At 41.0% G+C, this 25193-nt stretch overlaps 1 protein-coding gene across 2 annotated transcripts in view; it reads left to right on the top strand.

Annotated features, from left to right (window-relative positions):
* Window positions 1-25193, top strand: part of sulf2a (sulfatase 2a) — a 31644-nt gene that overhangs the window by 4568 nt on the left and 1883 nt on the right. For both annotated transcript variants that reach the window (XM_072451972.1, XM_072451971.1), the window contains exons 2-19: window positions 17968-18205; window positions 18864-19103; window positions 19177-19328; window positions 19746-19915; window positions 21245-21395; window positions 21603-21778; window positions 21850-21978; window positions 22046-22102; window positions 22206-22335; window positions 22925-23132; window positions 23412-23670; window positions 23761-23857; window positions 24090-24184; window positions 24252-24311; window positions 24389-24558; window positions 24670-24812; window positions 24928-25036; window positions 25104-25137. In XM_072451972.1, the coding sequence (XP_072308073.1) occupies window positions 18010-18205; window positions 18864-19103; window positions 19177-19328; window positions 19746-19915; window positions 21245-21395; window positions 21603-21778; window positions 21850-21978; window positions 22046-22102; window positions 22206-22335; window positions 22925-23132; window positions 23412-23670; window positions 23761-23857; window positions 24090-24184; window positions 24252-24311; window positions 24389-24558; window positions 24670-24812; window positions 24928-25036; window positions 25104-25137 (2576 nt within the window). In that variant the 5' untranslated portion in view covers window positions 17968-18009. The remainder of the gene's footprint in view (window positions 1-17967; window positions 18206-18863; window positions 19104-19176; window positions 19329-19745; window positions 19916-21244; window positions 21396-21602; window positions 21779-21849; window positions 21979-22045; window positions 22103-22205; window positions 22336-22924; window positions 23133-23411; window positions 23671-23760; window positions 23858-24089; window positions 24185-24251; window positions 24312-24388; window positions 24559-24669; window positions 24813-24927; window positions 25037-25103; window positions 25138-25193) is intronic.

Here is a 25193-nt window from a genome sequence, read left to right as displayed (position 1 = left end):
CACGCATGCCTCTCCCCCGGGCTGTAGTTGCCATTGTGTTGCCTAATAAGGTTTATGGAATTACAGATCTCTGAAATTGGATTTTCTACCTCGACCGATGCAGTGGGATTATGGCTTTAAGGCTGGCTGCATCAGAGCACCACTGACCTGTGACTGAACTACACTTTTGTGTTTGGACCTTGAACGTGGTCAGATGAAGCGATTGCTGGAGGGAAGGTTGGACAGAGAAGCGAGGAGCGTAACCGTCTCCTTGCCTGGCAGCTTGATTTCCCCCTGCATTTCCATCGCTCTCATTCCAACCACTCAAAGTCCGCTCCCTCACTACTCACAAGTTTAACCTTATTTGATCTGATTCTAATTGAGCCAATCTTTGATCTCGCTACCTGACATCTCCGACACGCAATCTTACCGTCCAAAGTAGCTTGATTGGCTCTAATCCTTAAAACCTGGCCTTCAGCTAACTTGAAGCAATCGATTCGCAGTGATGTTGAAAGAATGAAGTGTCTTTCTTCCTGTCTAAGCACATGTGCAACACCTAGGCAAAAGTTTATTCCTCCATCAGCCGTCAAAATCATTACTACTGTCAGCACCGCACTTTCGAAAAAGGTTTCTATGCCACAATGGTAATTAAAAGCTCTATTTTATGATAGAATAGTCATTTTCAACATAAAATAATGTAGTCATGTACTGGTACTTGTTTTGATAAAGACCATTCTAAAAGTATTCAGAACATATAAAAGACAAATCATCCGTGACGTACAGAATAAGCATCCAAAAGGAGCAGAAAAAGGGAAATCTTGTGTTATTTTCCCCCTTTTCAGCTTCTACTTAACACTGGTATTTCAAAACATTTACTTTCAAATATCATACATTAGGTCATCTTTGAAAAATAGGTTTCAATCTCAATGGGAGTTTATCTGGTTAAATAAATAAATAACAAAAGAAAAAAATATTAATTTAATACAAATACCAATTCAATATCACTTTTTATATTTAACAATTTCATTTTTCATACTTACTTAATGTGGTAGTTTTTATGTGTTTCTTAAATTCCATTATTGTCCTGTATTTTTTTTAATTTATGTCCTGTTTTTCTGAATCTGGGTTTTTGTGATGTTGTTTTTTTCAGTATTGACCAACTCTTTAAATCATCACTCATCTAGTTTCAATCGTAGTTTTTATTTATTTACATATATTTTTTGTAGTGCCCTAGTCAACAGAAAGTCTGGTTCTGAGTACTACTATTAGGAAAATCTCTTTTAAAGTAGAAACACAAGCTTTGTGGTCTATATTTTGATGTATGTTTTCAGCCCATCGAGATAGACTAACCCTCTCTGCAGTAAGGCAGGATTCATTTGGGGAGTTCAGTCGGTAGTGGTACGTTAGTGAACTCTTAATTGGAGAGAAGACTGTGCTGGGGGTGAAGGATCAATAGAGGGGCGTTCCAGCTCACTGAAATCAATCAGGCTCCTGCAGAAGAACAGTTCAGCGGCACACAGTGCACCGGGCCCCGGGCTCTGCTGGTTCACCCTCTTGGTCAAATGTGATCGGCTTGAGTATAGCGCCTGTGCAGCTCATCACAGTCACATAGCCCAGACTCGCTTCACTGCCTTTATTTATGAACATGAACATCTCATCTAGACTCCTCTTGCACGCTTCAAAACACTGCAATTTGACTGCGACTGCTAGGAAACAGTGATTATGGTAACTAATAAAACATGATTCATTAACAGAGACAGTCTATCGGCTCGGTTGGTTAAATGAGCCTTTTCACCTCTTCCCGCCTTGTCCTTGTTGCCGTTTTGCCTGGGTAATAGCCATTTTTGTGCCCTGTCTGGGTTTGATGTATCATCCTCGTATCCACATCAAGGACAAGGCCAGGTGTGTTGTTTCCCTCAGTTGTCACGCTCATCACATTGGCTTGTCATCCCAGAGCCAGTTCCCCTCTCAGCCCCTTCGTTTCTATTCTATATTAAATCTGTCACTCTTTTATTTTTGCCAGATAAAGCAAAAGTAAATCACTTTTGCACTTTGCAGCCCGCGGCTTATGCTGAAACGTATACGGATGTCACTCTGGCCAAACAAAGACCTGTCGAAATAAATGATATCACAGGCATTTTGTGTTGTTCCCGCACAGCTGAGCGGCTTCCTATGCATGTCTCTGTCCTTCATCTGTCGACGCAGTTGTTTTAAGCTATTTAGAAAAATGCCTTCCTGTGGGCTACTTTTTGTCTGCGGAGAGACTGACCGGCGTATAGGCAGATGGACGGGCGCAGGTGCGGGTCCAGATCTCACCTCTCTTTGATGCCTGGGAGTGGCTGGCACACAGCAGCTGGGGTCAGGAGCGTGCGTCAGATGGCAGATTTACGGGGAGTCTCTGCTGTATATTCTTAGAGAGTCTGTTGAAATCATAGCCTTTGGAATGAACTGAATAATTGAATTGCAACCAGGCACTTAATAGCAAGCATGACAATCATTTTCATGACCTACGGACATACTGTATTAGCAAACTTCTGTGCTTCTGTGCTAGTGCATCGTTTGTTCTGAGCTACCCAAATTATAATATGTCTTATGATATATATACATTTCAAAAAAGAAAGGGGTCTGAGGGAAAAACATCATACTGCAGAGTAGGTGCTGAATGTGTGCAGAGAAGTGAGAATTTACATGAAACAGGAGATGTGTAATGTAAGACTATCAAGTGTCTGGCACCAAAATATAGCTTTTATTAGCGATGGAAAAACTATTATATACTACTACAGGTGTGGTTCTTTTGAAACAATTTCAGATAAAGACACTTTATCTCTATTTTAGTTGTTCCTACATTCGGAAATCCACATGGAGATGAAAGGAGTAACTTGAGTCAGGATGTCAAATTGAGGCAGTTACAATTTGAGAACAGTATGTATGAAAAATAATTACAACAATATTGAAAAACTGTGCTGAAGACTGCTGTTGACACCTCAACTAAAACAATACAAGATATATTCTCTTGCCTCGCTTAAATAGGGCAGAAAATTACACTGCAAACAAAAACACATTACCACTCTCTCTAAAATATCCTGATGGCTGGAAGATAATTGTACAAAATTAGAGCACTTTGTTCTCCTTCTTCAGGCTGAAGTCAGTACGCTGTGGATTCATTGCTTCCCTCGTTTTACCCAATTAGTCAAATACGTTTACAGTGTGGGCTGACAGTCTGCGGTCTTATCTGTGTTTTTATGCAACAGTGTAGAAGGACATTAGCTTCTTTATTTCTTATGACAGACCACAGATTTTACCACACTCACACTGAATATTAAAAGGTGCAAGAAGACCGTCCAAGCTCTTGCCCATTATGGACTCCACACACACAACTTGTACTGAGCAAGGTAAGACTATTCACCTCAGATGCTAAAGTCGACACGTTTTTTTAAGCGTATATTTTCAGCAATCACACATTTTCTGTGTTTGTTTATTGTCTTCATGTGGTGTAATTTTGTTGTCCTATCACAATGCCAGGCTATGTGTGGTAGTCAATCTATTCTTTAGCTCTAGCTGGGTATCATTACCATGTTCTTTGCAAAAATGAGCAGGCTGTGATTATTCTTCCTGTTACCATGGATTCGACACCGTTCAGGGGAAACAAACAGCACAGTGCGCTACTTATTAACGTCAACTCTTTTATTTACGGCAAGATGCGGGTTCGTCACCGTCCGAGGCGAGGCAGAAAATCAAAACACTTCACTTCGTCTGCTAGTTCATAATTAAAATGTTTCATATTTCAAAAACAGTGCTTGTATTGTCTACTGAGCTGGAATTTGTGATCAAGGACTAGTGCTGGTGTCGCTCCTGTTTGGTGGCCGCCGCAGATGCCCCATCAGCAGCCAGCGCTCCATATGCTAATTACGAGTAAAGAGAGGAGAGTGAAATTAATGCAGCATGGGGCTGAGGTGAGTCGAAGGCGAAGACTGTAGAATTAATAAGCACGCTACAAAGACTCAGTGTTGTTCAGTGAAAAGCTAAACATTCAGCCTTACTCTTCATAGATCTATTACAAACAAGCTCTCCATCTCCTTAGACAAGCAGACATAAGCTAGTTTCAAACTATAAACAATGGGTTTTGACAGTTTCTGAAATAGACTCATTTTCAACAGAAACCTTTCAAAGAGTTGGCCGCACACGCTGTTTGTCAGTTAGTGTTGGCTGTGATGTGCCTGGATGCTGCAAAGATCAGAGCCGTTTGTGTGAACAGTTGGGTGACAGCAGATAAACAGACATGGCACATGTGGGCATGTAATGTGCACAGCTGTGCGCCGCTCATGCATTATCACCTACAAACACACCGTTATGTACAACTGTAATCAGCTCCTTCTTCTGATTAACAAGCATGCTGTCACTCACAGTGTCTGACATAACGGGGCTAGTTTATGATGAGTGTGAAAAAACTGCTTAGGTACTGGCCTTTTTCTGACTGATGGTTTGAACTTTGATTTTCCATCTTGTCGGCGTGACATAAGCAGGAACAGGCAGATGAGTGATGTGCCTTTGGTAAGTGATTCTGTTAAAGGCCGCATCTCCACTTCAAACCAGTGTGAGGACAGCGCTCACCACTCTCTTTCTTCCTCTCTCCACGCTGACCGCTGTTTGGGTGCACACAATAACACACCATAGTTTAAAACCAACTCTTTTGAGGCACAGTTTATGATTCAGTCCTGCTCGCTCCACATCTGTGCAGCACACACTCGGTGCGAACACAGACTTGTCATTTTCTTCTAATTTTCTTTTTTTGCGAGTTGTATAAGGCTCTTTTGAAGTCTTTGACCGAGCAACAAAGAGGTATATTTTCCATTTTCCTTCAACAATATGGTGGATTAGCCTGTTGTTGGAAAGACTTTCTGCTGGACCCTTTATTGCATCCTCCCTGGGCTATGTGATGAACATTCTATGCGTGTGGGAGCATTTTCCTGACCCTTATTTTCCACATCAGCAAGATGGAAACTGCCAGATTGCCTTGCACTCAGCCCACTGATTAAAAGTCAAATATTAAAGTACTCTGTTGTGAGCTTGGCCTAATTGATTCTTTCCGCTGGGTGCACACAGAATGGGCTGACAGCAGGCAATGCCAGGCTTTGTCAACATCGGGCAGGCTGCCTCACGCTCAGGACAGCACCCCAAAAAGCCAGCGATGCCTGTGCCAACAACACACACAGTGGCATCTATGTCGTACTGACACCCAAACACTTCATTCTCACAGTATGCCCTTTTTCATATTGGGCTTGGATGTCTGCTGAAATATTTACAAAAAGTTGACAATGTCCCCACTTATGAAACCAAAGCTATTCAGAGCGATGGTGCTGAAAAGAGTCTTCATGAATACCACAAATGGCCCTTGACTGCAATGACTGGCTCTCCTGCCGTTAACATAATTGCCGTAATAGCTTTTAATCACAGGCACATTTAACTAGAAGCTTACCCAACACGGGATGACAGAGAGGACATCATCAGGACCACACAATTGGAAAATGAGGACAGCTGGCGGAGATTCCTGTCAAAACACCTCATTGTTTGCCGACAGTCTTTTACCAACCAAAAATAAGAAGAATAACTCTCTTTCCTTCGAGCTTAGACACACTAGCTGATGCTCATGTTTCCCATTTACCCTTGAAATGGTTTACCTCTTGTTAATTTAAAAGGCTTTTTCAGCTGACACAAATGAAAGGCTTTGATATTTATGAACGTGCCGACATCTATCCATTTCTCTTTTCTCATGAATCTGATTGACCTTTTCACTCACAGCAATCCCAGTCTCTATGTTGCTGAATCTCTCATGCTTAAAGAACCATGCCTCCGTCCTGTCCCATCTGAAGCTTTACGGCCCATCTGTACCGACAGGAAGGTGAGGTCAGAGAGCTGGCCAGTGTCCGACTAATTGCTCTATTAGTGAAATAGTGAGAAGTCAGTTCGTCGACACAGCACTAATGACAACATAAGGGTGATGAACTTGAGCCGGCTAATTCATGCCTCGTTCAAAACAAGGGCAGAAAGCAGGCGAGCATCATGTCAGCGGGTGTGTGTGGCATTTTGAAATAGGCAAAATTGGATAACAAGATCATTAAAGCCTCAGGAGGGGAATTTAGATACAGAGCTGAACCCAAAATGACAACAGACGTAATACAGAAAAGCAAACACCAAATATTTTAGCCTGAAGGTTTACACATTAACATGGAAATTATTACATTTTATTCACATTTTCATTATATTAAATCGCAAACAAATCTGTTCACATTATAATACCGGTAATTACTTTTTTCTTTGTTTTTTTAGCATTTAGACGTCGACTTAAAACACAAAAACAGTTTCATCATTTGACCTTGCTGTGAATATGGTGAAATATGGCTGGTTGTGTGGCATTTGTCATTATATCCATCAAAATAAAACGAGCATGGACACATCTTCCCCATGTAATTTCTTGGGCCTGAAACCTCCTCCATTCCCGTTTGACTCTTTATCATTTACCGTGAATAACAGGTGCATTGCTGAAGGATGAATGTTCATAGTCTCCTTCTGCCGTCATATTTCCACATCTCACTGTGACCAACGGCCTGCACAGAGAAGCCGCCTCCTGGCAGCCAGAAGACTAAAGGCCAGCGAAAGTAATCACCAGTGTCCTCACCCCTGAACACTGAGCGGAGGTTTCTATTTGGGCTCCATCTTGTTACTCCGCAGCTGTAAATCCCGGGCGGTGTGGTCGCATAGTGGGCGCCTGCTCGCTGAGGCTGAGGCAGGAGGAGGTCATGAGCAACAACAAGCCAAAAAGGAGTGAAGTGGACAGCTGGCCGCCTCGCTGACAGGAGCCTTATGGAGGTCTAATAGGACAGAGGAGGGTCCCGGGGAGGACTGCTGTGACCTTGACAGGGCCATGGTTTATATATGGAGTGCTTAGGTGAAGATGCTAAGCAGGTGTATCCAGACAACATTCTGTAGTGTTAGTTTTTAAACACGTAGTTCTACCTCATGAAAAGAACATAATAAATCCAAAACTAAAAATATGCATGTTGACCCGATCAGGCTACATAGCTGTCGTCCCTTTTTTGTGATGTGTTTTTAATGTGCTTCTTGATGAAGAATGTGTTGAGCCTTGTCAAAGAATTATTTATGTCACCTGCTGGGACAACAATGTGTGTAAAGTGTATCTATTTATCTAAGGCAACATAAGAGTCGGACGGAAATGTAACAAAGACATTGAAGTAAATAATGAGAGAGCTTTAAAACAATAGATTTTTATTTCCCCCCCCAAATCGAGATGTATTATTTTTTCCAACACAAAGTACAAATGATTACGTACCTTTAATGTAGGAGGATAAGTTATGGATTTATTTGGTTGACCATTGTTTATTTTCTTTAGATGTTATGTAGAAAGCCAGAAACAGAAGATTAATTGTAGAGCCGAAGTTAGAGAAATATGAATATGGCATTATTGATTTTGGTGTTGTAAAATAGTTGTAAAATGTATTTGTGAATGTTTGCTAGGATTTTTTAAGCCAGTTTGTCTTTTCTGATAAATGTATTTACAACATAAATAATTAAAGTATGACAAGGTAACAATGTGTGGTAAATATGTTGCTCTGGGGGTGGATGAGTCAGTATGAGGTTTCTGAGTTGGTTTGGGCTGAAGAAATGTTCTTTTCAATGTTTTGTGTTTGTAATTTTATGCCCATGTCTCAGTTAAAAATAAAAAAAGTTTGTGCTTTTAAAAAAGGCCATATTTCTACAACCAGTGTTACATTTGCACTTATTGATGTTACACAAATAGCTCTTGAGTCACAAGGCGATTGCCGCTGTTCAGCAGCAGGTTTTATCTTTCGGAGAGCTGTGTGAGATATTGCATGTGCGTTTATCAACTATAGACATGAAGCTTTGTCTCTTTGCTCTTTGGTGATAGATCAAGAGATCAGGCCTGCTGGGACAGCCAATAAGCATCATGCACTGTAAAGCGAGAGTCGCGACCGCTTGATCAATCTGAGCTCTCATTAAAAGGCTGCCAAGCCCTCTGAAACCCAATACAATATCAATATTGTAGCAGCACACAGGGAGATCTAGAGCTGTTAGGCAAGCCGCTACCAGCTTAACTGTCATTACCGAACGGGCAACATGCCAGAGACCCCCTTCATGTGCCACTTAGGCGCTCCCTATGGTCCCAAACACAGGTCAGGACAGACAGATGAGCTTTCTGGGCAGCTGTCCCTTGGATGCACTGAAGTGAGGGAGCGAGACAGGAGCCGGGACACGAGGAGATGGGCTGACAGTGTGGAGGATGTAGGTATGTGTTTGTGGTTTCACCGTAGACCTGTTTGTTTGCTGCAAATGGATCCTGCATCTTGTGATTATTGTGAAAATGGCATGGTTGCTCCGTCCTATCCAGCCTGCCCTGTCCGGGCTGAATGCACCCACACAAGCACACACATTATTAGAACATTTTAAGATTTATTTTCCATAGTTTTTTAGTCTGTTAGAAAGTAATGTTTTGTTTGCGGCTTCTGCGACTGCATTCATTTCATACACTCAGACAGGATGAGATGTCAGTCTCAGGGTAAACTGTGTCTGGGAGAAACAAGGTAAAAAAGCCAAAGTATGAGAATATTGCTTTGACAAATAAGCTGTCAAAAGACCGTCTGCATAATCTACAATACTCAATAAGAAAGCTATAGTGTCATAACTATCATTTGAAACTGTATTCTACATAACCTTTTGATATGCAACCTGAGATTCCTGCTGTGAGACCTGTGTTGCCATTTTTTATTTTCAAGAGGGATTGAATAAAAGGCCCCATGCTCAGTCCCTGAGTGGGATGATGGGCCAGGGATCAGTGAGTGTGCATCCCCTAACCCCCAGTAATCTGCCAACAAAAGAGCCTCAAGAAAGCCATCAAGCCGATGTGGGGGGTTAGGACGGCCATTTGAAGAGGAGAAAAGTGGTCATCGTCTCTTCAATACCCAAAGGTATCCTTAACACCAGATGAGAACGCCATCACACCTCCTCCACGCCAAGAGCGTCTTTCTGCTCTGAGCACACTCTTTACTGTTCAAGGGCTAATGTTTATTAGTTATGTTCAGATTGATTTATCTGTACTCTGTAATTTAAAAAGCAGCTGTGGCAGTTGTTTACTGAAAGTTGAAACCAATATTATTTGTAATCATCATTAAGCCAGGGCTATTAGGGGTAGTCCCTACTGCACAGGCTAATTTGATGAAGGGAGAGAAATGACATGTAATTAAAACACAACCAATCACAGCTTAAGGGGCTATATGTAATAATTAACTTGAACAGATTCTCAAATAGCCTCACAATTTTGCTTTGCGAGCAGTAGCTTATGATAAAAACAAATGTGCAGAAGACAGTTACACAGAAGCTGTATTTCAATATCGACCACAAGATATAGTTTTTTCTGACCATCAGACAATTCTTTTGTGGAACTGGCTTTTAGTCTCAGATTAATTAGGGTCAATATTGTGATATGTTGCTTTTGACTCCACTTGCTTGTGGGGTCAGTAAAATAAACTTAAATACTATTCAAATTGTAACCATTATAATGTTACATAAAATAATGAGCGATGTTTGAATCTCATGCTCCAATGTCAGAATGCACATGATGGCACCCAGATCTCAGAGAGTAGTTAGGTCAGGCAAACAATGGGCCCCGGCTGATTCTTCTGTAATCCATTTAACTTTGGATGAGAGACACTGTAGGGGGGCTTTGCCTCTGGTCAATAAGTGCCAATAAGAAACAGCCATCACTCAGCAGGCTGCCCTGTCCACCAGCTTGCTCACTTGTTTTAGCTGTCAACCCCTGTCCCAAAGGAGCTGGCGTTTGGGTCGCTCATTGTGGCGCTCTGCTAATGGCTTTCCCATACATGACTCAATAGAACAGGAAAGGCACAGACACTCGTGGATTGCCAAGCAGCCACATTTTCCTCTGACATCTGAATAAACCCATCCAAAGTGAAAACAGCCAAGTATTTACAAAACACCATTGACAGCAGCTCATTGTCTGGGTCCTTAAACTCCAGAGTTGGGACTGTGGGGGTCGGACCCGGGTGGGCGACAATGGGCTCTCTGTTTTGTTGTCTCTCACACCTCCATGTTCTCTGTGGCTTCAGTTGGAGTACAAGGCTGAGATGCAGAGGAGGGGTAAATGCTGTGACCCTTTGGTGGACCCTGCCTGGAGCCCTCTAAAACCTGCAGACCACCACGCTTGCCACGCATACCTCTGTGTTGCTCCTGGAAACAGCAAGCAGAGAGTGGAAGTGTGAATAAAAGTGAAATTTGTTTCCAGACAGCAGCAGTACATTCAGTCATCAATCAGCCTAGTTGCAGTTTTAAAGCCACTTATTTGTGCTGTGGCTCACATCCAAACTCATTATGAGGAGCATCCTCACTGTTAGTTCGTTAAACCTGAACCAGACAAAACAGCAGACAGTTGCTGTGTGATGTCCCAGAGCTCTGCCGAAGCCAAACAATTCAAAAACAGTGCAGTGCTGTTCAATCCTACACAATCAGGGAAAATTAGCTAACTATTAGGGACTCTTGTTTAGGCTTTCTGTGCCTGGGGTGGAGTGTTCGAAGTGATAAACTGGCTGTCTGCAGAGCACATTTAGAGTCAAAATGCAGACCCTGTTAGCGTGTCAGTGCGCTTTGTTCCCCTGTGTGAACATGCCTTTTGTTTTGCTTACAATCATCCCACCAATCCTCCAGCCCCTCCATCTCTCATGTTGTCACCAGCTATAGTATAATGGCTGCTCAGGGTGATGAAGTGGCAGGCACACAGATGATACTCGTAAGGCTAGCTTCAATTTTCCTAAATTGCTTTGTGAATCTGGGTATCCAAAATAGATTAAATTGAATTAGGAAGCTGACTGAATGATTTTAGGGTCTTATCTCTTCTCTTTTGTTGAAGTAATACATGGACCTGTTATAGACAAATGCAAAGTTGTTTTTTGGATTGAGGTTCAAATATACATATATTTACTGTAGTATTCTGTTAATTCAAACTTCTTACAATATTCTTTTGAAAGTTAAAGTCTAAACATGGCACTTGAGTGCCTTCTATGTTGAGTCCAAACATGAAGTAAGCTTACCATTTATACAATATCTAAATCTAAATGTATCTATTGTTACTTATTCATTTAATCTTTTTGTTTTTATTTGCTGAAGCTAAGCTGTAAAATATTTGAATGCAGTAAAATGACTTGGTATCAATGCTGTGCTTTCGACCAGTGGTGGCTTTGGATATGGAATGTGAAACCCAGACATATGAATGTTGTATTGCTAACATGTGAATCATCCCTGGTGTTATATTGTTTGTCCATATAACAGCTATAAATAAGAGTGTTATTATTGTTGATTGATTATTGATTATATGAGTTTTGTTCTAGGTTATATGTGTTTATTGTTATACTTCTGTGTAGTGTTATCTTGTCTTCTCTGCTTAAAGTGTGTTGAATGTGTTGGGATTCACAGATTTGTTTCTAGACAGAAAACATCAGTGTCTCACTATTTCTCTCAGGGCAGCAGAATCCCTGCAGGATTAATGATATGATAAGTACTAAAATTACACTCTTTTCATATTTCAGTGTCTCGGCAGCACATTCACAACAAGGTAAAGGTTACCAAAGAATATTGTACAAACAGTGGTAATTTGCCGTTAAAGCCATCACACACACACCATTGTTAAACAAGAATATATATTTATCTCCTAAGCCTCTTGATTGTTGGAGGAATCTAATTTTCAAATGTTTAAAGTCTGACCTCAAGCCTTTTGTGCGTGCTTATTCAGACAGAAAATAGCTGTGAACATTCAAACTGTCATCTGGAGATCTCTGCAGTGCGTCTGGCTTATCACAACCTGAGGGAAATCTAAATTAAATCTTCGTTGTGAATGGGATGAGCTTCAGCATTATCTCTCGTCATACCCTAACATTAAAGTTAGTTATTAGCAAGTAAAAGCACATTTGTCAGCCAAATGTATAAGGAGACACGATCTGAAGCCACAAAACTGCTCGAGAGCCATTGAACTCAGTTGCAGCTTTTTGAAATTCATGAAAATAATGGAAAAATGAAGAATTGTTGCTGTTATTAAGCTACATTAATGATTGCAGGGTTTGTCTATAGATCTAATAAATGGAAAATGTAATATTGATATGATATTCGCTTTTGCAATGTGTATATTTTTTCAAATATTTTCGATATTTTAAAATGTTCTACCTTGCATGACAACCGAATTATAGCATTAGCCAAAACTTGTATACTTATCAATATTATTGGTGCATAATATGTTCCATTTCACACTGAGAATGACTATATTTCTTGAGGTGGTCAGTCGTTATGCTGTTACTAAAGATTCTGGAGGTGGATAAGACATTTAAAAGCACAGTGAAAGATGGAAACACCATGGCTCCTTATTAACATGTAAATAGCATTCCATACAGTATTGAACCGCAGCGACATAAGTGTGCGTACACACGGACACACAAAAACACAAACACTCAAAATTGTAGCATGCACTGGGTCTTGCTGGGGAAAGTTACCCTGACATAAATGCATGCCGCTGCACAATTAGCATGTGAATAGCGACTTTTCTTGGTAAATTCAAGGGTTCTTGGAGGTTGTGCACAGCCTGTCTTGTGTGAGGCAGGCCAGTGTGAACAAAGTCACACATTAGCACTGCTCTGCCAGCCTCAATTATGACCGACCCGATTGAGTTGATAGTGAAGCAGCCACAGAGCCACTGGTAGAATATTTATGCCATCCCCAATACTTTCTCAGTATAAGCAGGAAGAAAGACAATGTGTGTTGGAGAAATAACAAGAGGAGATTGCTGCTTGAGTATTCTGTTTTATTCTGTTTTCTTTTATGGGAGCCTTGGTCTGAGCCTAGTTTGTGTTTGGGAAAATCCATCTGCATTGGGGGCTTTGTTCTCTGCGGCGCCTGCCTTGAAGTTCTCACATCCAACTCTCTGCATTCGTGATGGAGGAGCTTGTGGGCTTTCGCTTCCATATTTCATATGCATTACCAGACATAGCTGATTAAATTGCAAGTGTACACCATGACTCTGCCTTCTTCAATATATAATAAAGGTCTGTTTTTACTTGCTTTTCTAAAATTCTGCCCGTGTACTTCTCAGGGGGTTGCAGATTGGATGAATCAGACTGCGCCTGTGCTAAAGCCCATGGTGTTTTATTTATAGGAAGAAAGTACATTAGCAAAGTAGCAAAGTCTTTGGAAGATTTATCACGCACTCTTCTCACTCCTATCTCCTGAGTGTTGAAGGACACTTGTATGCTGCTGACCAATGTAACATATCTACCATCTCTTCGGATCATGCTCATGCGGTGACATCGCTTCTCTGTTGTCACACCATTTATAATTCAGTCGTATCAATAAAACATGGCAGGCATTAAGTTTTTATCAGGTGATGCATGGCTGCTGTTTCTTGGATCTTCTTTACAAGCCGATGAAAGAGAAGCAACAGAACTTCGCTCCATGTTCTGACTTCCAGGCTTCACTCAGCATTAGGATCACCTCAGATGATCCTGGTTGCTCAACACGCTTCAGAAACAAATTCTCTATGAGTTCATATCCTTGTGGCCCTCTCCCTGGCACACGCCGCGAGCCTTTAATAAGTTTTGCTCAGAGTTATATTTACTCATGTTGTCTTGCTTCTGTCTAAATGGCAAAAACCCACTTTCATTTTATCTTATCTGGCTGAATCAGCATTGTCGTTGGCGGTTCACTTAGTGGAAAAAGCTGAGGTGGGGAAAACTAGCCCTCTCCACTGAAACTACACAACTTCCATAAGAACAGTGGGAAAGGGTATTCCCTATAGTTGACAAAGGTTTGAATGGGGTTTAACGGTGGGTTGTGGGAATTAGGACTGTGCAATTTTGGGGAAAATTTCGAATTGCAATTCAAGACAAATTTTGCGATTGTGATTTATGTTTTAAAATCCAGATTCAGTTCACAGTTCACTTTTAATACAGGTCCAGGAACATGGACATTTGATAGTACTCCAAACAGGTTCAGGTGCCAGTTTTATACATAATAAGACAGGATATTTTGTTGCTTGTAGTTACATACAATACTAAACAGCTTAATACATTAAACCACCATAACATAGTCTGCTACGGTCTACATCACGTCAAAGGTAAAATTAATTGTGCTGTATTCATGTTTTATTTTTTTACAAGAAGGCAACATTATTGTGAATGACAGTAGCAGTACAGCTTTATGTTTGCAATTTTTTTAACCCAACCACAAAGTTCAACAGTGCAGTATTTCTATGCATCTTTGTGATAATAAAGCGGGTGACAAACAGATTCCGTAATTCAAATTCAGTGGCTCAGTTGGGGATACCAGAGAGCAGATGTGAACCTTCAGAACGACTCTTTAATCATTAATGTTGTAAGATGTGCGTATGGTTGTGCTAAAGAGATGGCGCTGTCAGCTTTTAAATGCAGAACTTAAAACAACACGGCTGACATGCAGATGTGTAGAGGAACTGGGGAGGTGTCAAGATTATAAGCATAAAATACTGCTAACTTTATGATGTGTGAAGTGGGTGAGAGTGATGTGAGTGTCACCTGACAATAGCACATAAGAGACTGTATTAAATCACTGCAAGTGACCAATTTCAACAAGGGTCATTGCTGAAAATAATATGTTAGTTAACTAAATTTGACCCTTTGCTGATGAGATTTAGAATTCTCTTGATCTTTATCTGAACGAGTTTAAGACCCCTTTTATACAAATGATTACATTCCATACCTATTGCAATATTTGCCTTTCTACTGTTTCTGCCTTTTCACTTTTGTAAAAAATAATAACAAAATATATTTATCTGTGACACAAAATCATACTTACAAACATATTGACATATCTGTAGCCTAATTGCACTTCTTTGTCTATTTGTGCTCATTACTCTGTTCAAAAATACACAATAATATGCAAATGCCCTGCAGACAAACTGGGAATGAAAATCAGTATTGAGAAACTAGCATTTTCCTTAGTAAGTTCCTTTAGTATTGTGTTAACACTAGACATTGTTACTATACAGTCTTGAATTTCACCAATATTAAACAGTCTCTTTGGTCAAAATGTTGGACACAAACTGAAAACCCAATTTTCTAACGGCTTTCTCTCTGTTTTCCCTCCATATTGAAAGTCTAATTGCTTGTGTGTGTGTGTTTGGACGCTGCAGTTTCCTGTGCCTTTTAGCTCTGCCTTTTTATGTAGCATCTGCCACCCAGAGAGATAAACAATACAGGGGGATGAAAGCAGAAGGGAAGTGTGAGGACAGAACTGTATGTGTCAGTTAGCGCAGATAAAAGCCCCCCAAATCCAATTAGTCTTCAATATCAGTGGAGAAGAGGCTGCCCCATGGGAGAAATGTCAGGGAATATCCATGGCCGTTGCATGTCAATAAGCCTTTATTTACATACAAAGCTATTGATAGATGCGCGCGGAAGATTGAGCTGGAAGTTTTCTTGTAAATCCGATCTATAAATAAGTACTCTATTATTGGTCCCGGACAGGTTTTGACCACATCAGCTTCCCGGGCACATAAAAGTACATAAAAGTATCAAAGTCAAAACTACGAACTGCCTAGATTTATTGGCGTGGTCACAGCGCATTCTTAAAGCCAATTTCAGCTCTGGGCAATGCATGTACGGAATACGCAACGGGTTAAATAAATGTCTTGCTTCTGGCACTTTTGTCCTTTCGCTGCTTGCGTCTCGTTTTAATCCCCCAGCAGGAACCAAAGCGCGACAGAAAAAAAGGAGCTTGGACAATTTGAAACAGCCGCAGCACCGAGGGTCAGGGCTGGTGGGCTCCTCCCGGGACAGACAGACACGAGCAAACACAGCTGCTTGTGTCCGCGCTCATCCTCGCTGCAGTTTGTGTGTGTTTGCAGAAGCGTGAGAAGACGGACACCCTATTAAGAGCACAAGTCTGAGTGAAAGAGGTTATTTTACTACAGCACCTCATTGGGCTTGAGCCAATCACAGGTTTTTGCTGTTAGTTCTTGTTCAGTTTGCTTGGGAATATAGTTTCTTAATGATAAACAGTACAAATCTGATCCAAAACATATATAACACCAAATAAGACAACATATTTTTGGGAATTTCAAGGATTTATTTTCTGTCCAGATAGTACTGATACATGACAACGTTATGAAGCAAACATTTTTAAAAAACTTTTATTACCAAATGGTGATTTTGCCAATGAACAATTTTATAATGGAATTTTCAAATCCAAATGATTTAGATTTGAATGTGTTTTGTCTGGTAAACAGGAACTACCGGTACAAATAATATTTTAAAATCACTGATAGTAATATCTTTCATATTTGGCCAACCAAGATATCTAACAATGAAAAGACGCATCCAAGTCATTACAATTGACTTCTCTTATCTACTGGGGAAGCATACAGGATTTGGTATAGGGCTAACATAGAGCTAATTAACAGCTACCATATGAAAGTGAATGGCCTGTTTGATTAAACCAAACAAGTATAAAGAAAATTAAATGCCCCATCAATATTTGGTGTGAGCGCATGTTGAGTTTACTTTAAATTCTGTGCAGCTGGCATCACTGTTTACTTAAACTTAATTCAAACTGAAGACTTTTGTCACAGGAGCTGAAATGTGATCCGCTAATTGAACCAGGACCTTTTGGAAGAACTGAAAATGAGTCAGTAAATACATACAGTTTAATGATTACTCTTTCATATACACTGCATGTATATGAAATGTATGTGAATGTGTATTTACACTGCATCTCGTAGCCCTGTATCTTGATGTGGATTGGTATTGCACAGTTGTTGTCTAACTGAGAGGACAGCAGAGTGTGTAGTCTCGTGAACTGCGGAGGCCACACTGTCAGCTTCCTAATGAAGACGTCAGCCTCCTCCTCTGCTGTGGGTATCTCTGTGGGCACACTTCTGCTGCTGCTGCCTATAAACTGTTTATGATTCTGCTCGCCGGGGTGTTCGCTCTTTGATTATGTGTCATGATTAAAATAACCCAGACGGCTGGTTTGAAGAATGCATTTTGGGACTTTTTCTTTTGGTGTAGTTTTATTAATTTGACGTTAAAGTGAAAAAGAAAAGAGGGGGAAACAAATCTTGCTTAATCCATGAAGTGGGGATTGAGCAGACACCTAGAGCATAGTTTCAGCACTCATTTCTGTTGCTGTGTGCTTTTTGATGTTCTGTACATATCGTATCGTTTGGGTTTCTACAGCCATTTTCTTATATTTTCTTAAGCTCTATAATATACATTTTGTATTAATAAGGAAAAGACTAAAACCTGCATGTATATATCTGGTGTAGAAAGCTGCCGTTTGTTTAGTAAGTGTTCTGCTTGTTAATTCATTGGTTGTTCAGGCTTACATAAAGTCAGTCTTGTTCTTCCCATCTCGGGTCTCAGCTCTAACAAGCAGTGGTTGCTTAGTGTTGCCTGGACTTACAGGTAGTCTTGGGTTCTCTTGTCTTCACCTGAGCAAGCTGCCTGATTAGCCTCTTTCTGTTTTTTTTTGATTCTCTGCTCTGTCCTTCACCTCGACCCGCACCTCAAACAGCCCATCCTCACATCTCTCTAAGCCTCTCAGGGGTGTGAGGTCTGAGCTGGCCCCCAGCCCAGGCCCATTAGCCCCAACCTGGCAGCATGTGCTCATCACCAGAGATCATTACACTGAGCCAATGACACCACTCTAATGCATCATTAATGATTGATTAACGAGCTGAGCTCAGCCCAAACGGGTGCATTTGTACGGAAGAGCAACCTGTAATGGCAGTGCAAGGCTTGCATCTGCTATTTTTTACACAGCTGTTTTGTCTGAGAATGTGTTACGGTGAAAAGCGTGGACTGTGAAATACTGTGAAAGCGTGGACTTCCTAATTATCCTCCTCTTCTATGCCTTGTCTCTCAGGTCAAGTGTGAGCGGCTGAGGAGGGGACTGCTGGACAGAGACATGGCAGGGCAGGTGCTTTTTGCCCCACTCCTTCTCATCCTGAGCTTTGTTTTGTTGGGAGTTGTACCTGCAGCTGAAGGCTCTGGACACCTGTCAGGATATCGCCTCAGGTCGCGCTTACAGCGAGATCGCCATTTCCGCAATATCCGACCCAATATAATCCTCATCCTCACAGATGACCAGGACATAGAACTGGGTAAGACGTTGGACTGCATCCATTTCTTTAACCATTTTTCAAAGCTGGACTCACACACACACACACACACACACACCCTGTTTATTTCCAGATCATCTGATCATTTGGGTATTCCAACCATTTCAATTCAGCATTTGTAAGGGAAGGTTGGCCTAATACTGCCTCCTGGCACTAGAACAACTGGCCCACTCCAAGTCATGTGCGGACCTGCCAGCTCCCCCAATGCTGGCACAAAATGAGGGCAGTCTCTGGCTGCTATTGTGTGGGTGCCAAACCTTAGCCATCTCCCTACCGGCTTAAGTCCTTTAGTGGTGTGTTGGACTGAAGTGGCTGCATAATGGCCTGTGTGACAACCTTTGTCCGGCTGTGATTGTCAGTGAGAAGACTCCTATTGAAAAGCTAGATTTTATGGTCAAGCATCTGTTTCCCCAAATAATCACCATCAGCATGAAAAGTTTTCATTACAGAAGAGTCCAAAGTTACTTTTATATGTGCTCAGGGGCTGTTGCACTAAAGAGTTTGAGCAATATACGCATGTTCTCTTTTGCTTGCTTGGGTTTGATGTCTCTAGTGCATCTTTCACTAAATGTTTTGATTATCCGTTCTCACCGTTTCTGCTTTGGGCATTCAAACTTTTTCACCTTTCTGTTTTTCTAAGGCTCAATGCAGGCAATGAACAAGACGCGCCACGTTATGGAGAAGGGCGGCACCCACTTCACAAATGCCTTTTCCACTACCCCGATGTGCTGCCCTTCCCGCTCCTCCATCCTCACTGGGAAGTACGTGCACAACCACCACACATATACCAATAATGAGAATTGCTCGTCCCCTTCCTGGCAGGCCCACCACGAGCCACACACATTTGCTGTGCACCTTAACAACTCTGGCTACAGGACAGGTGAGACAAAACACTGACTGACTCTTTCTTGGAACTTGAGAACCTTAAAATTTGTCTTTCTTATAATCCATAGCATTTTTTGGAAAATATCTGAATGAATATAATGGCTCCTATATACCCCCGGGATGGAAGGAATGGGTGGCTCTGGTGAAAAACTCTCGCTTTTACAACTACACCCTCTGTCGCAATGGAGTGAGAGAGAAGCACAGTGGTGACTATGCAAGGGTGTGTGCAAGAAAAATCACTTATACTAATACACTTTAAAACATTGTTTGTGATGTTTTAAAATTAAATAAATATCACAACAGCAAAACAACTCTTGTGAATATTAAATTATAGACTTTTAATATTTGTGACCTCATCCTGCACTCCTAGAAATGTTAGTAAATGGTTCGATTGTAAGCGTCATTGAGGACTAAGTTCCTCCACAGTTCTCATGAATGTGAACTGTTGTTTTATAAAATGTTAAACAACAAATGCATGGAAAAATGGCAAAATGATTTTATATTTGTTTGTCTGTGTGCGTGTGTCTATAGTGGTTAGTCGTTTTTTTGACAGTGTTAATAATGTGACACTGCACTGTGATGGTTTGACACCTGCTCCAGACTAAGATCATGATTGACAGGTCTGTTGTGTGCACAGGATTACCTGACAGACGTCATTACCAATGACAGCGTCAACTACTTCCGCATGTCCAAGAGGATGTACCCTCACCGTCCAGTCATGATGGTACTGAGCCACGTGGCCCCGCACGGCCCAGAAGACTCAGCCCCGCAGTACAGCACTGCCTTCCCCAATGCGTCACAGCACATGTAAGTGCATCACATACTGCAAACCCACAGAAGAGTGCTTGTACTGTAGGTATACTATAAAAGTGTGTGTACAATTTGTAGTTTAAAATAATATAATGGGGTAAATGTGGGATTTACATTATGTCAATTATGACAAATTTTCTTGTTCTAATTTTCTCACATATGCACATATCCATTTGACCCAGAATGAAACAAATTCCATAATCTGAGCTCGATCTTATCTCTGGTGCCTGCAGAGAGCCTCTGGCAGCTGACTCTTTTCTCTCTCAGCCAGAATTCCCCTCCAGTTTATGTGGCTCTGGTGTTGTCACATTAGTTTTATTGGGATCATGAGAGCTGCTAATTTGTACCATTTTGTCAAAAGACGATCAAAGAGTGGCAGGACTGTTATATATATTTATGCATGGGCAATGATTTATGGCCTTGTGCACTCACACACTGTTCTAGTCTTTGTGCAACTCTCCCTGCTCCTGCTCGGCTGTCAAGGGCTGCTGCCTAATGGCAGACCTGCTGCTGGTCTCCAGAGGCAGGTCCTAGGCCAGTAATGAGACTGCAATTTTGCCATGTTCTTCCAGCTTCCACTCCCACCTACTCCTTCATAATCCCCCCCAACATCATTAACCTGTGCTGCACAAGCTTTATAATCTGAATATTCAGAACGCTCTGCTTCAACGTCTTTGTACAAACTTTTAATTGCTCTTTCTCCATTAATTTGTGCTCCCCTGGGTTGAGTTTTGTGGGAGCTCCTTGGGTGGCTATTTTGTTGCTCTTATCAATTTATATGTGAAGCAAGAGAGGCTGTAAAAGTTGGGCTGGATTGGTGATAAACACCCGTCTCACCTTGGCATCTTGAGGACATATCACCACACGACATTAGTGTTGCCCGAATGGATTTGGCTTTGAGACATTCTTAAAAGTCAAATCAATACAATTTAAATGTTAAATACATTCCCTCTCCAGATCCCATTAGATATTGTGTCCTGTTTATTCTTAAATAATTAAACTTCCATATAGCTGGAAGTTAAATATTGATCAAAGTGTTCTCACTGTGGACAAACCCATTGATTGCAATGATTTGCATTTCACACATTTTCTGTAAGTACTGTTTAGTCTTGCAGAAAAGCATAGCAAGTGGACACAAACAAAAAACAATGGTATAAATCTAGGTTGTTCATTATTCATTTATGTGTAAATAAGTATTATAATGTGTAATTATTTTTAATAAGCTCTCCTTTTTAATCTTCAGATTTATCATTTTAATTGAATTGCCTTTAGATATGCTGCTATTTAAGTAGATTGTTGGATAAGTGCGGCCATCTATCTTTTTAGAACACCCAGCTACAACTACGCACCAAACCCAGACAAGCACTGGATCCTGCGATACACTGGGCCCATGAAGCCGGTCCACATGCAGTTCACTAACATGTTGCAGCGCAGGAGGATGCAGACACTACTGTCGGTGGATGACAGTGTAGAGAAGGTAGGCCGACCGCCGGCAAATAGAGCACTCTCAAGTCCTGTGAGATCTGTGCCTGTTCTGACTGGGACTGTCTAATGTATTCAGTGACACACTTGGTAAATTGTTCAAACCTTTTTCGTTGGACTGTCACTGGAGAGAAGAGACTTGAGCAAACATAAAATAACCTTTTTAACTCTGGCAATGTTAATCTGTTCTTTCCTCCCATAGGTTTACAACATGTTGGTGGAGACAGGGGAAGTGGACAATACTTACATTATTTACACCTCCGATCATGGCTATCATATCGGCCAGTTTGGACTTGTTAAGGGCAAATCCATGCCTTATGAGTTTGATATCCGAGTACCTTTCTATATACGAGGCCCAAATGTGGAGCAAGGTGCTATGTAAGTCTAGCAAATGCTGCATATATATGTTTATATGTTCTCAAATTGACTTTTTTATTCTTTTACTGCAGTGACCCTCACTTAGTGCTGAATATTGACTTAGCCCCAACTATGCTGGACATGGCTGGTGTTGATATTCCCTCAGAAATGGATGGAAAATCTATTCTTAAATTGCTAGACACAGACAAGCCCGTCAATAGGTAAAGCTAACATTGGATTTACATTTGCAAGCATGGAGGTTATCTTGTATATTTTCACTGGTTCCAGGTTTCAAGTAAACAAGAAGCCTAAAACTTGGCGCGATTCTTTCCTGGTGGAGAGAGGGTATATTTATTGATTGACCTTCAGAAAGACACATTCTCATTCAAGGCACTGTCTTGTTGTCTTGTTGTAATGAATGTCTTGACACATTTTCTTGTAATCCCAGGAAGCCTCCACACAAAAGGGCTGACGGAAAGGAGGTGGACCAAGAGGAGAACTTCTTGCCCAAATATCAGCGAGTAAAGGACTTGTGCCAGAAGGCAGAGTACCAGACCCCTTGCCAGCAGTCAGGACAGGTATCACACTCCGTTCACTTTGTACACAGAGTATGACTAGTGTTGGTGACAGTCCAAGTGAAGCAGTTATCCAAATTTTAGCTGTGTGGTAGAGTCATAAAAAAACATTATCTGACACCTGCATCCACCAAGAAGACAGAAACTGTGTTTTTCGTACCTACTTTTAATTAGCTGCTAAAAAAAACATCATAGTGTGAACTGTGAAGCCTTAACACCATCTTACTTCCACAGGCAGAGAAATAGTGGTTGGCTGTTAATATTTCAAGGGTACAACATGGAGTGTAGTTCACGCTGAGGCACAATTTAGACTCTGACTGATTTATGTAGTAATATACTGTCACAGAACTAGAGAAGGCTCAGTTTGAGGTTTACTGGCATAAGGCCATCTTCTTGTGAGAAGAAATGAAATATGAACAATCTTGTAAAATATTCAGTCACTTGCTGTGAATATATCTTGTATGTGAGCTTTTCCCAAATTAGTTGAACAAATAAGCACACAAAATAATTGTTGTATTTTTTGAAGAAGACAGAAGACATTTGTTTGTACTGCTCAATGTCTTCTTCTACATTTTTGTGTGTTCATTTTTAGAAATGGCAGTGTGTGGAGGACCCGTCTGGTAAGCTGAGGCTGTATAAGTGCAAGGGCATGGCGAGCCTCTATGCCCCACGTATGCAGGCTCTGATGGCCGGTGGTGGCTCCAAGCTGTCGCCAACCTCCAACTTTGCCAACTGTAATTGTGCCGACTTGCCGTTAAAACCATCTATCTTTAAGAGGAAGAGACTGCTCACCAAGAAGAGTGAGTTCATCTTGTCACTCACATGCTTCATTACTTATAAGTAGATTTAATTTTGTACAGAATGACACTTGTACTTCACTTTAAAATGTCCTTGCTGTAGCCCACAAAGCTGTTTCAAAACAGGCCATTAATCTGGAGCCTAAAATCTGCTCCTGAGTTCAGTGCATTAGAGTGATGTCTCTTTGCTGCCATCAAGTGGTCAAAAGAAAACCACAGTTCAGGCGTTATCAAACTGTAAATAAATTAGACTAAAAATGTGCATCTGTTATAATTATGTAGAGATGAAATCCACTAAAGCAGTGACGAGGAAGCGCTGGGCTCGCGCAGTGTCTTTTGAGCTGGATGGAGATCTTTATGCTATGGATTTGGAGGAGGGCTACTGGCCACTGGGCACCAAGAACAGCAGCTGGGTCAAAGATAAGAAGAACGGACTCCCATACAAGGAAGACAATGATGAATTCAGTGGAATGGAAGTCACAGCCAAGCCTACTACCAGCAACAAACTAACGCCCTCATCTTCTCTAAAGGTCACCTACAGGTGCGTGCAGCCCCGAGCTGAGGAAGAGCCACAAGTGTATTCACTTGAACTGTTCATGTGTAAACATACAACACTGTATTATTCCTGTAGATGTTCTATCCTGTTGAATGATACAGTCAAGTGTGATGGAGGTCTCTACAAATCCCTTCAAGCTTGGAAGGACCATAAACTGCACATTGAACATGAGGTACTTTTACAAAAGAGCTTTCTTTTTGTGTTTAAAACAGTTTCAGAAAGTGAGCGTGCAATAACTGCTTGATTATCAATATGTAATCTTCCCTCAACAACACGACAGACATTTGCTTTGTGCCAATATCCATTCAGCCAAAGACATTTTTAGCAATATGTAAAGTGAAACTTGAAACTTGAAAATGAAGGGATGCATAGTACTGTATGTTCTATTATTTGTTTCCACTTAGATTGAAACTTTGCAAAGCAAAATAAAGAATCTGCGTGACGTCAAAGGTCATTTGAAAAAGGTGCGACCAGAGGAATGTCAATGTAACACTCCAAGGTAAGCCACATAAACATGTTAAATATATAATCTCAAATTTAACCAATGTTTCTTTCGTTTTTCACAGTTATATTTTTAAAAGTAAAGAAATGTTTAAACTAAATACAGAACATATTGACTCTTTGGGGTAAGTCTTCCATACATAAATATAAAACTACTTGCTTCTTCCACTCGTCTTTAATTTGTTTAATTTGTTTGATGCAGAAATCCATTATCAAAGCAGAAAGGACTGTGGCTAGCCAAGGAGCAAAAGCGCAGAAAGAAACTGCGTAAATTTCTCAAGCGCCTCCAGAACAATGACACTTGCAGCATGCCTGGGCTGACATGCTTCACCCATGACAATCACCACTGGCAGACTGCCCCCTTCTGGACAAGTAAGAATAAGCACAGTTTGAACAAGGGAATTCAAAAGATAATAATAAATTGTTAATAATAGAACATTGTTTTTTTAATCTCTTGTTTCCAAACATGCTTTTCTCTCATAGTGGGTCCATTCTGTGCATGCACCAGCGCCAATAACAACACCTACTGGTGCCTGAGGACCATCAATGAGACGCACAACTTCCTCTTCTGTGAATTTGCCACTGGTTTCCTGGAGTATTTTGACATCAACATAGACCCTTACCAGGTCTTTACTCTGTCTTTGAATGTGTTAACATACAAATATATCAGCTCCAGACTCTGATGTGTTTGCTTTTTTGTTTATATTTTGTTTTGTTGAAATACTCTGTTTTATCTTTTAGCTGATAAATGGTGTCAGCAGTCTGGACCGCAACACTTTAAATTCATTGCATCAACAGCTCATGGAGTTGAGGGGTTGCAAGGGACATAAGCAATGCAATCCAGAAAAAGGTACATTTAAAGCTTGAAACGCAAATGGTGGCTGACTGACTGATTATTAAAATGTCCTTCTTTTCAGGAGGAAAAGAGCGAAACTACTTCAGTGAATACAGGTATTAGCTTTACTGATTACGTTATGATCCCCACAGATCGAGTTCATGTCATGAAT

The sequence above is a fragment of the Eucyclogobius newberryi genome, unplaced genomic scaffold (assembly GCF_026437365.1).
Source record: "Eucyclogobius newberryi isolate DKJ021-1_F unplaced genomic scaffold, fEucNew1.0.hap1 SCAF_19, whole genome shotgun sequence".
Lineage (NCBI taxonomy): Eukaryota > Metazoa > Chordata > Actinopteri > Gobiiformes > Gobiidae > Eucyclogobius > Eucyclogobius newberryi.
This window is presented reverse-complemented; position numbering and strand designations above follow the sequence as displayed.